General features: G+C 41.5%; 1 protein-coding gene across 9 annotated transcripts in view; it reads right to left on the bottom strand.

Moving 5' to 3' along the window:
- The window catches only part of ST7L (suppression of tumorigenicity 7 like), a 42,670-nt gene that overhangs the window by 5,081 nt on the left and 23,757 nt on the right, over positions 1–13,832 (bottom strand). For 5 of the 9 annotated variants that reach the window (XM_077839136.1, XM_077839133.1, XM_077839137.1 and 2 more), the window contains 3 exons: positions 5,959–6,109; positions 4,496–4,588; positions 658–797 (listed from right to left, as the gene is read on the bottom strand). In XM_077839136.1, the coding sequence (XP_077695262.1) occupies positions 658–797; positions 4,496–4,588; positions 5,959–6,109 (384 nt within the window). Of the gene's footprint in view, positions 1–494; positions 798–4,495; positions 4,589–5,958; positions 6,110–13,832 lie in introns of those variants that run through there. The other 4 variants (XM_077839138.1, XM_077839140.1, XM_077839139.1 and 1 more) reach the window with 3 other exon arrangements.

Here is a 13,832-nt window from a genome sequence, read left to right as displayed (position 1 = left end):
AAGCATCTTTGGACTGTCACTATCCAGCATTTTGCAGAATGAAAAGCAACAGCATCAAGCAACAATGGGGTAGGAGGAGGAGGTTAAACAGTTTGAGAGCGTGTGTGCAAAATGTTATTTGTTAAGCACAGACAATACCCTTGGCATGGTACAAGATGCAGCTATAAACAGAGTCCTTGCCTCAGAGAGCTTACAGTCTAAACGTTCCCATAGCTTTGGTTTTAACCCATTAGTTACTGAAGAGCCCTTAACTCAAAATTCAGAAGCTTTTGTTTCAATAATTCAATTTAAACTAAAAATGAGAAGCTGTGACTAACCCATAGATCTAATGTGCAAACCAAATTCTTCTCCACAGCCTTTCCAGCCAAGGGAGAAAGAGAGGGCTGGATTGTTCCTAAGTTGGTAATCGGGACTGATTATCTACTAAGATCGATCTGCAGAAATCAGCTTTATAATCTAAAAATAACAGTCTTTACAAAATGAGGAACTCTGAGTCCAAGTGAAGAATCAAGTTTAATAGTTGCATGACAAGTAACTTCAGAAGCACATGACAATGCATATTTACTGCATCACAAAACACCTGCACAGACAGGGCCCTCGGCTTCTGAATATCTCACAGATACTCTAAGCAAGTCCTGGACTGGAGACAATACTTACAGCTTTAGCAAAAATGACCATGAGTTCAGGGAATTGGTGTGTGAGAACGGCAAGCATTGCCGAAAAGGAACACAACCCTGCTGTGAAGTGGATGAAAAAAGGAAGCTCCTTCTGTGGGTAAACGGAGACATCATGAAACGCTGAAAGGGAAATATTGAAAAGTTATTTGACATTTTAATATCCATTGACTGTTTTACAAAAGGTCATAATTACACACCAGTTTACATTATACAAAGATGTCAAAGAGAACTATTATTGCAGAGCAGCTAGTGTTTTACATTCAGATTTATAGTTCCAAAGGACATATACATGGACCCAAAGCTTAAGTGCAACACAAGACTAAACCCCTGACATTTACTCAAAGCATATTTAAGTGGCTTAGTCCTGATATGTTTTCTAATATACTACATGTTTTTGCTCTTCAGTTATTTATTGGTGTCACTAAAGCTATCCTTCCCCCACCACTTTTTCCCCCTCCTTTATTTTGTAGAACATTGCAGGGTTAAGTTTTGGAATCAACTGTTGCGACAGAAGAGAAGAAAGTAACATAAAACTCACAAGATGTCATCAAGACAAAGGTTCCAATGAAAACACTTGGTCCAATTTAAATAATCAAGGAATTTTTAACAGTTACAAATGCTGAATTCTGTTATTTTAGTGAACGCCAATGTTTTAAAAAGCAAGCACCCTATTTTTTCCTACTTTTTATGTCATGTTTTTCTAGCTTAAGAATTCCCATGTCTAAAAAGTAAAATAATTCTGAAAGCAAATCAGATAATATACATGGTCAGATTCTGTTAAAACTTCCCAAAGACTGCAAGCTGGCAGGCTACAGTAAATTTCAGAGCAATTGACAAAGCAGATCTCAAAGAAAACAGCATCAAGACTGGGGTACAAATTTTGTACACAACCATTACTTACACTTTAGGGCAAAGAAATCAAAATAATTTCACTAGACAGCTCTTGGGAGTGGAATATGGAGCTTTCACAGCTCAAGACATTGAAAGTAGTCACCATCTAGGGACTGTGACAATTCTAGATTTTTTATCCAAGAATTTTGCAATGTTTTAAAATAAAAGGAACAGGCAGGGTCTGTACATGCAATTAAGTATGGAAAGTCCTGTGTATTCTTCAGTAAGCTAGACTTAATTCTGGAGCAGACCCAGCAAAAAGTACCTTTTGATTTAATTAAATATGGAAAATAGATAGATAAATAGTCAGTGCAATAGCCAGTGTTATTTATTTTTTTATTATTCACTTTGGGGCTGTGCACGTTTTCAGCTTTCAGTAGGCTGCAGAAGGAAATTTAAAGATGACAGAGTTAAATCAAGCTGTCACCAGGTTTCAGGTTGCCTGCAAATTCAGGAAGTGATAACTGCAAATGTGACCCAATCTACGATGCAACCTTTCCTTTGTAACCCATGAAGGCTAGAAAAAAAAGGTTGAATGAAAGCTGAGATTCTGAAGCACAACGGTGTGGAATGCATAAGGCTTTCTGTGAGGCCAGATGCCAAAGGGAAAGAAAATAAGTCCTAATCAAACATGCTTAAGGGTGTCCCCCTCAAGATTCTCTCTCATTTCACCTCCTTGACATCTAGTCGTCCCTGTTACTCAGCAGACTACTAGGATATCCATGCTGTTCTTCTACTGGACAAACAAAGCAGTGGCCTGCCCATGATGAAACATAACATGCAATACACCCCATCTACCATCAGCCATCCTCATAAAAACCTAACTGGGACATGGTCAGCTCAGAGAATGGTGTGTAACCATATATTAAGGACATATATGGGTTGTGAGGGGGTGCTTTTTAAACAGGAACTCGAGAGAGGAACAAATAGTAGAAGACTAGCAACCTGAACACAAGAGTAAGAAAGGCAGGAAAAATTGGGGAGCGCAACGAACAAAAATATACAAGAATTCCTTACGCTCCCAGAACTGCCACTACACAAGTAATGCAGGATCAGGCCCAAAGTATGTAAAGAGAGCTAAATAGATTTCTGCATGGTCAGAGCTCTCTCTCTGTGCATCATTACCAATTAGAACAATTAGCCTTCTATTTGAAGTTTATCAATTTAAGCCTCAATTTGGTTTACTTTCTATTTTAAATATATTAAAAGTATTGATTTTTTTAAAATTTCAAGACTTCTTGAGAAAGCTGCACAATAAAAAAATGTTAAAATGGCTTTATTTATGAATAGCCTTGTATTTAAAATGTAACAGGAATGTGTGAATGATTGTGTTGAAATACATGCATGTGCTGGTGTTTAATTATGCTGGAAAGCCTACAGCTTAGGGTTAGTCACTAACCAAGGAATTCCTTGTGCAATATCCTGCATAAGTGAGAAATGAATAATTTAAAGGAGTCTGGGGGCAGACTTCAGTTACACATTTTAAATTTAACTTTTCACTTTTTGTAACAGAAACACACGTGTACGTTTGCTCTTCTGCAGCTGTATCCCTCTGACACTTTAGCAGTAGCCCCTGCAATTCCATGAAGAAGCTGAGATTTCCAGAGATGTAGAAGCCCACATTTAGAATCCCACCAGTAGGTAAGATGAAACAAGAGCCCCATTATCATCTAAGTGAATAAGCGACAGAGTGAGTGACGGTCCTAGTGGTTTATTTTCAGGTTGCTTTACACAGAATACATGTGGGCTAATACCTGGATAACGAAGTAGGGGAGAAGACTCATTCTTCAGTGTCAAATCTTAGGTCTCATTGCTGATGTATAGCAATGTATGATAATAAATATTCCATGGAATGTACAATTAATCAAATCAAATTTTGGAACAATAAGGTTTTCTCTCAAACTACAGGTTAACCAAAGATGATAAATATAAAGGTTCTGCTGGGTACCCTCATGCAAGAGTCTGGAATGTTTATCAATCTACCTGCTACTTGCAGATAATGATGAAGGAAGCAGCTCCACTACAACAGCCAGGGAACCATTACTTAAAAAAAAAAAAAAAGAAAAGAAAGAAAGAAAGAAGAAAAAGAAGTGATCACAGAGGACTAGCCCAGTTTTCTTGCCCTCCAAGTTGGGAAATAGAATTTGGAAGCACCAGGCATGGAAGCCTCTTTCCGCCAGACATGATGTTATTACAAAATCCTCATGACATAGGGCAACACTCACTGGCAACTCAGTACGTCTTGGTGGCACCCTCCGCTAGGATTTGGTCCTGATCTAAGGAGACAGCAGAGAGGTGTGCTTTGCCATTGGTGGGGACCCCATCCAAGTGAGATTGAAAACTTAATTTCTGATAGCCATTAGTCATTAAAGATCCCATGGCACTCAATCTAGGTGTACACACTAAACTGGAATTTGGTAAGGATGCCAAGAGTTATTATAGGTTTCAGAGTAGCAGCCGTGTTAGCCTGTATCCACAAAAAGAACAGGAGGACTTGTGGCACCTTGAAGACTAACAAATCTGCTTAAATTCCCCTTGCTGTTGCAATTGGTATGGTGCTTCTCACTCTCCCCACTAAACTGTTGGGCAGTGCCGCTATTCAGTTACACAGTTTATTTCATCCAAAAGGTGGCTGCATTTCAGTGGGAAAGTATGTAATATTATATACTTATATATCCTCCCCCCACACACACGTTTGTGAAGTGCCTTGGGATCCTTTGGGATGTAAGGTTACAACGTATACTGCTGTTGAATTTGCACAGTGCATTTCCAAGTACACCAGACAAACAGCAGAATCCATGTCACAAGCAGTTCATGAGCTAAGGACACAAGAGAGTAAATACACAGCAACACAGTACAGTACATACTGGAATTTTATTACATATATTTTATTCTAGTTATTACTTAGAAACAAAATAACCACTTACTTGGCAACAGCTCTCTGTCTGCTGTCTCTGTGCAACTGGGATAGGGATAGAAAAGATGGCCCTTCTCTAACGGGTATGGGATCATTCTAAATGCTGAGGACAAGACAGTCAGTCAGACTTATGCTAGACCAACGTACAAATCAAACCCCCGAAATGCCACCAGAAAGAACATCTCAGTCACCAAGAAAGCACATCTCAGTCACCAAGAAAGCAAATTTAGAAATAGACTGGAAACAGCTGCATGTTGTAGTTTATATTTTCTTTTAGAAGTGAACTTAGTGAAAGGTGTCATCTCTCCAGTAAGAATTCATACCAGCCTGGGTTGGGTCCTGCCACAGTATAAATTCTTACTATTAGGATTGGGGCCCCATTATGCTGGGTGCTGTACAAATACAGATGAGAGAGAAGATTGACAGCAACATCAGAGATGGAAGAGCCCTATTACTCTACAGATCCGTTCCAGTATAAGCAGCAGCGCCTGCTCCTTGCACCTCCCACCCCACGTGTTTCTATCGGGGAGGAAGCCCCTCCAGGAGTAAGACGGAAGCTCAGTCTCCAAGGAACATTCCATGTCTCCCTGCTGACAGCGCCAACAAGGTGACCAAAGGCACGTTAAGGCATGATGGCAGAGGGGGTGGGGGTGCCACGCTGCACTGCTGCTGCTTATGCTGGCCCCCAGTTCTGGGGTGAATGAAGAGGATACTTCAGTCTCTGTACTGTCTAGCTCCAAACAGTGACTTAACAAATATTAAGATAAACATATTTTAATCCAACAGTGGAAGAAAAATGAACGATTAACAAATCCAACGGGGTCTTGATCTGAGGTGGATTGGTCTCTTCTGCTCTGGTCTTGTTGAGGCTGCTGCTGCTGTTCCTCATCCTGACCTGCCAGCAGGAGCACAGGAGCTGTTGCTGGCTGGCTGCTAAGCGAACACAGACCTCTTCCTAGGTGACTGTACAGGACCTACTCCCCGCCCCGCCCCATCCCAGGTCAGTGGCTGGCTGTTCTCAGCCCTTGGTCCCTCTCTAGGTAAGTGTGTCTGCAGCCTCAATTCTGCTTTTTATACCCTGGCTGCTTGGTGGCACTGGCTCCAATTGACACAGACACCCTGGGGAGCTTTTGGGGGGAGGTAACAAGTTGGTGGAGGCCACAAAAAGTGTTAGTTCCGTATATGGCTGTGAACAGCTATCGTTGGAGGCCTGCTGATGAATACGAATACTTGTATTGCTTGACTGTAGTTGTCTGCATCCCCCTGGGTAAATCCCTTTGCCTTCCTGTAATGTGGCATCAATTAAGCATCTCCAGCAAAAAGCCAAACAAGAGCGCTGAGTTCCCTTTGAAACTGAACTGAACAAGGATGCCTTAAGGAAGCTCAGACGCTGGTTAAAGTATGCCAGTTATGAATTATTTGAATAAAAGGTAGAGGGATTAGCTAGCTGCACTGGAAAAAAAAGATACTTACTTCCCTCCCATGTACAGTGCAGCAGGTTAAGGGCCCCTTCTATCCGCTTCCAGTGCTGAAGATGGAAGAAAGCATATGCTACTGCCTCACTGTCCCCTCGTTTCAGAATATGCTCTGGAGGTAGAATTAAGCTTTTCATTTCTAGTAAGTACTAGAAGTAGAAAATGGAAAGAGAAAGCATGCTTAATTACAGGGCCATGCCCAAATCCTTGATTTCCCCAAATTTTTCAAAATGATCAGAACATAGCATATGGAGGTCTTTCATGCATTAGGGAGGCATTGCAATTTAGGGCCCAGTTCTGATAAATTCTTGCCAGATCTTATTTACACAGAAAAACTGGGAGGTTGGGCTGCTAAACTCAGCAGAATGTTACATTCAGAATGTTAAGAAGTATACGTGCTATCAAAATGGATTTGCATTTTACTTCAGTGAGGAGATAAACACTTCTATGGCTGCAGTGTAGTTCCTGGATCATAACACATAAGGTAATTTATCTGGGGAAACGCACACACATAGACACACATTTTATGCTGCATCAGGTTGTGCTCCATGAATGCCAAAGGAAAGTGAACTGATTTAGCACAAGTGTTTCATGCGCAGGTATCCCAGAAGTCAGCCGTTAAATCTGTTAAGAGCTCCATGTAAAGCAATGTTAATGCTATGACACTGAAGTGCTTGCTGCAAGTCTAGGTTGATTTGCACCTTGATACCTTTGCCTCTGAAAACTTTCAATCTAAAGGTTTTAATATCTGTTAGTTCCCAAGTGTCAGGTTCAAATTAGAAACTGATGCTAAGTGCCAGGCTACCAGGTATATCCTTGATTATAAAGTTTAGAACAGTATTTTTGGAAGCATCAAGCATGGATCTAACTCTAATTCCACTGACTTCAATGGGAGCTGAGTTAAACCAATGTTGAGCACTTTTTTGAAAATCCCATCTTTAATTCACAGCTGTGTTGTGCTGGCACAACTATAACTGCTGTTACAAGCTGATGGGAGAAGGCAGAAATGTGCCGATACACAGGCAGAACAGCTGACTTGTTTCCAGGCAGTGAACTCCCAATTTTAGATGCTCAGAATGAGAGGTGGCAAGCATAAAACTGAGCATATGCACTATGAAAATTGCAGAATTACTAAACAAACATTTTACATTTTTCTAAAACCTTACAGGAGGTTCAGTTTATTTTTATTTTTTAAAATGCAGCAGAGGAGGAGAAGCCAATTTGTTTTAATCCTCAACTTTGTTTTTAAGAAATGTTAAATAATTTTACAAGTTTAAAATGAATGTTCCAATTTTCTAGTATACGCTTATGAGTTGTCCTTTCATAGTATATAGTGTCCCACTCAATAATGGCCAAAGTTAATCCTCATCTTTGATCAGTGTAGCTGGCAATTCCTTTAACTCCCTCCCAAAGTATAAGAATGCAGTCAACTCACCAATTTATTTCAGCAGATGCCACAAACTATGAGATTATTTACTAATCCAGTTTGGGGACTTAACTTTTCCCATTCAGATTCTTGAAGGAATGTAGCAGAGGTTGTGCTCTGGCCAAATAAAGCACATTTACTGCCTGGCTAGGTTCTTCTCTTAGTGCCTTGGGCCTGCACTCTGGAGGGTAATATTCTTGCTAATCCTTTTTAATCCCTTCTATTTTTTATTTTTTTTAACACGGTAAAGGATCACTCGCACAGGGCTGCTGTGGGAAAATGGTCTCAAATATCTGACCTTTGACATGACTCCTCACGCTCTCTGCAGTGACTAGTTGGCAGTTGAATTAAGTGCTTAAACAGTAAGGGAAGGAAAATGTAGCAGCAATGGTGAAGCCTCAATGTAATTATTAGTGCCTCAATAACATGTTTGTCAGTTCTAGAGGGCATGGATCATGTATTCTGCCTTGTGTGTATCATGCCATGCACACTTACCGTGCTGTCCAAATCAAAGATGCAGTTGCGAATTTTTGAACTTAACTTCTTATAGTCCCTGTTTAACCATTTAGTTTTAGGTAATAAAAAACAAACCAGGTACTAATGCTGAAAATGTCTATTTCCAAAAGCTACTCAAAGATACTAGCTTACCCAATTCAAAGCAAACTTGTATTTGCAATATTGAGACACCCTTTCCTAATCATCTCCTGGTTACATCTCAGTGCCTGTATTTCCTTCCTATTATAACATACTACAGGGGTCTGGATTGACAGCTGTGACTCAGTACCTCACCTCTAAAGGGGGAAACAAAAGAATATGTTAAGATGACCCCCACCCTTTCAAAATAAGATCCATCTCAAAGAAGTGTCACTGCAATGGAAGGAAAAACCTCTTGTTCACTTCCCTTCTCCTTTCTTAGCGTTAATCTTGAATGCTGTGTAATACAGCATAATGTTATTCCCCCAAACCAACCACTTTCATTAAATGCAAAGAAAGATGGATTTCTATCTTATGTACATACATTTTTGGTCAGGGGATAGGACAATGGACTGAGACTCAGAAGAGCTGGGTTCTATTCCCAGCTTTGGCACTGACCTTCTGTGTGACCTTGGGCAAGTCACTTCACTCCCTGTGCCCATTTCCCCGCCCACCTTTTGTCTGCTTTGTCTGTTTAGACTGTAAACTCTTCAGGTCACAAACAATGGGCTCCCAATCTCAACTGGGACCCTTAGGTACTACTGTAATACAAATAATAAAAGTCTCAACTGGCACATGATTAGAGGAGAAGATATGGTTATTGAAACATAATACTAATTTATTTGATTGTCTACAAAACTAGTGAATGCGCCTCACATTAAGTAGTTAATATAACTCTTTCAAAGAGCATAAGGGTTTTGAAGGAAGTGAAGGATACACAAAATAAAAGAACTTTTAGATAATGGTAACCTATTATAATCTTCTTCCCCTAAAGGCACAGTCTGAAGAAAAATCTGTCTGAGACTGCCTGAAATGAACTTGCTACACTCTTGATCAATCATGCGAACAAGCAGCAATTTCTCTCAGCAATTAGCTTTCTCCATGCACATTCTATTAAACTGGACAGGCAGACAGAACACAGTGAATAGATAAATTCAGACCTTCATGGCTAGATTCATTTGGACTCCATGATTAGTTGAGGAGAATTAGGGCTAAGCCAACTTTCCACTTTCAAGACTATAACTTGCGTATTATATAGTAAAGAGGTTGCTGAGAGTTCAGTAAGGTTAGCCTGAAAACAAGAATTCCATTTCACAAAAAATTCTGAGGTTTCAACTTTTGTTTGCATTGTGCATTGGAACAAAAATCTAGACCTTTTGAAATTTTTCAAGAAAAAACACGTATAGGAGAGAGAGAGAAAGAGACCCACCCTGGAATAGCCAATATCCCAATGGTTAGGGCAAGTGTCTGGTATGTGGGGGGACAGCTTCAATCCCCTACTCTGCCTAATTTGGAGCAGGGGGCTTGAACCTGAGTCTCCTTTAGCAGAGGTGAGTGCCCTAACCATCAGGCTGTGGGAAGTTCTGGCAGGGGACATCTCTTGCTCCTTCTTCCCAGAGATTTTGTCAAAACTGACATTTCCATGAAGAGTTTCCTTTTCAACAAATTGACATTTTCCCTAGGCAAAAAATTCCTGCCCTGCTCTAGATTTCAGGTACATGTCCTGCTTGGGGTGTCTAATATCCTGGCCACTTCAGGTATTAGCAGACATGACCTGCAGCACAAGAGTGAATTAGTTTTATTTTTCTTCATACACAGACCAAGGGGGGGCGGGGGCGGGAGATGAACACATACTGTTCTGAATTAGAGATCTCAGATCTCATACAATTATCAGGGTTTTAGAGGTGCTCTTGCCAATAATCTAGAAAAACAAAATAAGTAGTTACTCCTTGGAGAGGCCTGTCCAGCTTCAGGGATTTTGAAGACTACACATTTTAATTAGCCCTTACCCTTGCCTGACAGTGCCTTCAGTAGCACACAAGCAGACTGCCCTGGGGAGGACAGGAAATTTTAGCATGGATTGTAAGCTTTTGGGGACAGGAACCATGACTGTGGTTTGTATAGCACCTCACACAGAGACCTGGTCCGGGCCTCCAAGTACGACTGTAATATAAATATTAAATGGCCTAATACCAATAATGGGTTGGAATTACCACAGTCCTCAAGAACATTTCCCTGATAAGGGGAGCGTACAGACATAGGCCTTGTCTTAGCAGGAAATACTGCACAGTGAGGCTTAGACAGGCAGGGAAGAGGACTTGTGCTGTAAGCCAGTTTTAACAGTTCATGGGGATGCAGTTATCACGGCATATTGTGACAATCCTGGTGAAACAGCGAGGACATCTGCTGCAGGTATGGTTGCATTTAGCCCATTTGTTCAGTTTTATATTTCATTCGGTTCTCCTGAAGGCTGAGGCTGAATGAAAAGTGTGTTCTGACACTCTTGTTTTTCAGCTTCACAGACATTCTCATAGTAAGGAAGCTACTGCTGTCACAGTCTGCAAGCGATAACCAAATAAGCCATTTCTCATCTAGGCATAAATATCTTAAATACGCTGCTGATTTTTAAAAGATCTTCCTATGTAACCACAAGCATGTAGCAGCTTACATGTGTTTATGGATAGCGGTTAAGCCTAGAATTGTTCAAACTATTATTTATTCAGATGAATCAAAGCCCTGTAGAAGCAATCAGTGCTAATGAAATATTTGCAGCCAAGGGAGATTAATCCACCACACTAAGTTTCCCTCTTTAACAAAATGCATGCTACAGATAGCCAGGCCCTATAAAACTAGAGGGGGAAATGGCAAAGAATCCCTGATAAACAATTCTATCTGTAGCCGTTTTGCTGCTATGTTCTTTAAAGATAACGCTAACTCTTGCCAATGTTATCAAGTACAGTGTTAAAAAGGCGGCTTTACTACATAGAAAAGTTGTTAGTCCCAGGAGATGTTTAGGAAAACAAGCCTGGAAAGTCCTCTGGTAAACAGACGGTTGTCAAAAGTTTCAGAAGAGTAATCTTCTGTCTTTGCCCCAAGTTTGCAGGTAGAACAAGTGGTGTGTAAGGTGGTGAAGGAGCTTGCCAAAGATATTCCAGTAAATTACTCTCTTCGGTCACATGAGACCTCAGTATCATCTTGACTTCTAGTCCTGTAATCACTAGATCACAGAGCCTTTACTAGCCAGGACAGCATGAAAATGCAGCCAATTCACCATTTTCTCCCAGAAGTTGTGTCATGGCTTCTGGGCCCTTAAGCATTCTACTAGCTTTGTGGCAGCAGCAGGATTTCTTCTAGTATGTAATTACTGCTGCAACAGTAGTAGGCAGTCTGTGCTAAACTAGACATATTGTGCAGTTTGCCTTGGAAGGGAATATCGGAATATTATTCCATGCACTTGTTTATTTACAAGTGGGAGAAATTTTTGAGAGAGATTGGTACAGAAATTAACTAGGGACTAAAATGATGACTCAGCCATCCTTTTGGGAATCATCTGTTCTCTATTGTTAATTATTTGATCTTTTACATGTCCAGTCTTTATCTGCACTTGCAAATGCCAAAATTTCAGACGTTTAGAAAAAGCTTTTAGTTATAGTTAAAACACAGGAAATTTGATCTAACAGATTCATTGTTTGAAATTGTCAGAGAAGCTACTATTAAGAGCATGAAATTTTGCTACTTATGCCCAAATTTCTAATTCAAGAACAGTTTGCACCAACATACAATAATTATAGTCCCAATTCACCTTGGGTTAAATGGGGGTGTTCCATCAAAGATGAGGTTATCATAAAATCGTCAAACTAAACAGCTTCCATCTATATCTGCTTCTGGACACCCTTAACCTCAGTGGTTGTAATTTCCCCAGCAAGAAGTTCAATAGTAGTAAAGGTCATACCCATTAGACAAGTACCAGTATTGTGCCCATTTTACAGATGGGGAAACTGACAGAAGTTAAGTGCCTTGTTTGAGAAGTGTTATAGTGGTGGATTATGCACGGGCACAGCAACCAGGACATGTGGTTTCTAATCCTAGTTCTAACACAAAACTTTGAGAAAGTCATTCCCACTCTTTGTGCCTGTTTTCCCATCTGTGAAGTGGGGACAATTATATTTTTACCTACTCTACTGGTGTGCTAAGAGACTTAATTAAATGTTTGGAAAGTGCTAAATACTAAGTTAGTAGCAGAAATTGGACTAGAAATCAAGAAGTCTAGCATTTCTCTAATGCGGCCACCATGGCTGCATGCAGCCATCAGGAGCTTTTCTTGAGGACACAGCCTCCTGGGCTGTGATCGGGGTGGGAGGGGGGTGGAAGTAATGCCCCTTCCCCCTCCCAGTTGCTCCTGGATGCATCGCCTTGGGGTTGGTTGCTGGGGCCACCAGTACGGGCTGGCCCTGCCCCCCCCGGAGTTACCTGGTGCACAACACTGGAGGAGCAGGGAGCCAGTGAGTTCCCCACCTTCCCAGGGGTGATGAGGCTCAGGCTCTGGGCTTCAGCCCTGGGGTGGTGGGGCAGCAGGCTCTGGCCGCAGGGCTTCAGGTTCCAGCCACAGGTTCTGGCTGCACAGTGGCAGGCCCCAGGCTCCGGCCACATGGCTTTGAGCTCTGTCCCTGGGCCTCGGCCTCTCCCCATGGGGCTTTGGGCCAGGGCCGGCTCTAGGTTTTTCGCCGCCCCAAGCGCACAACTGCCCAAGCAAAAAAAAAAAAAAAAAAGATGGCCAGAATGCTGCCCCTGGAACTGTGTTGCTTCAAACATGTGCTTGCTTTGCTGGTGCCTAGAGCCGGTCCTGCTTTGGGCTATGACCACAGGGCTTCAGGCCCTTGATGCCTCCCCCAGCCCCACTGGCCCCCACTGCTTCCCCGACCCTCCATCCGGGGCTTAATTTGCCCCCAGGCTTGCCAGGGCTGATTAAGTCTCCTGTGAAAAGTGCTACTTGTATGTTTGTTAACATCACTTTTCACAACAGACTTACTAGCTAGCAATAAATAAATTACAACAATTTGGATGTGTATATGTGCATATTTATTTGGTTTTTTTAACACTCGAAGTATTTTAGGAAAAAGTGAGAGTGGCCACCATCAAGAGTTGGTGGCCGCACTCTGAGGCCACCAAAAAATTTGTCCTGAGAACCCAAGCATTCCAGCTAATTCCTTTAGGCCATAGGTTCTCAGGATGGTAGCAGCAGCAGGAGAGTGACAATTACTTTTAAACACACTTTGCATGTTTAAATCAGCTCAGTTGTATGGGCACTTCACCATGCAGTCAAACAGCTGCTGCCACATGACTACTGAATCTATGTTTAGAAATGCCACTTTCAGTTTTCCACTGAACATGTGCTGTAGTGTATTTTCAAATGTTCTTAACCTGTATTTTACAACCATTTTATGAACTGCCCAAAGCGCAACCTTATCATAGAATAGAATCATAGAATATCAGGGTTGGAAGGGACCTAAGGAGGTCATCTAGTCCAACCCCCTGCTCAAAGCAGGACCAATCCCCAGCTAAATCACCCCAGGCAGGGCTTTGTCAAGCCTGACCTTGAAAACTTCTAAGGAAGGAGATTCCATCATCTCCCTAGGTAACCCATTCCAGTGTTTCACCACCCTCCTAGCGAAAAAACCTTCTTCTTATAGACTATGTACAAGACTGAGTTTAAAGGCTGGAAAAGTTACAAATGTGCAAGAACAAGAAGATATGAAGGAAGATGATTTGCAACTTCAATTATAGCAGTCATTAGTGGTGGATGCTATTATTTCTATCCATGCTACGATTCACCCAGGATTTCCAAGTAGTTTCAGGTTTTACATGAGCTACCCTCAGCCTACTTCAACCACAGAGAAGTAGTCACATGTTCCACAGAGGTAGCGAGACTCCAGGACCACTGCAAATAGTGACTATATTTCAGATAGTAAGCT

Source organism: Eretmochelys imbricata, chromosome 21 (assembly GCF_965152235.1).
Source record: "Eretmochelys imbricata isolate rEreImb1 chromosome 21, rEreImb1.hap1, whole genome shotgun sequence".
Classification (NCBI taxonomy): Eukaryota; Metazoa; Chordata; order Testudines; family Cheloniidae; genus Eretmochelys; species Eretmochelys imbricata.
Note: the sequence above shows the minus strand (reverse complement) of the source record. Positions and strands in the feature narration are given on the sequence as shown.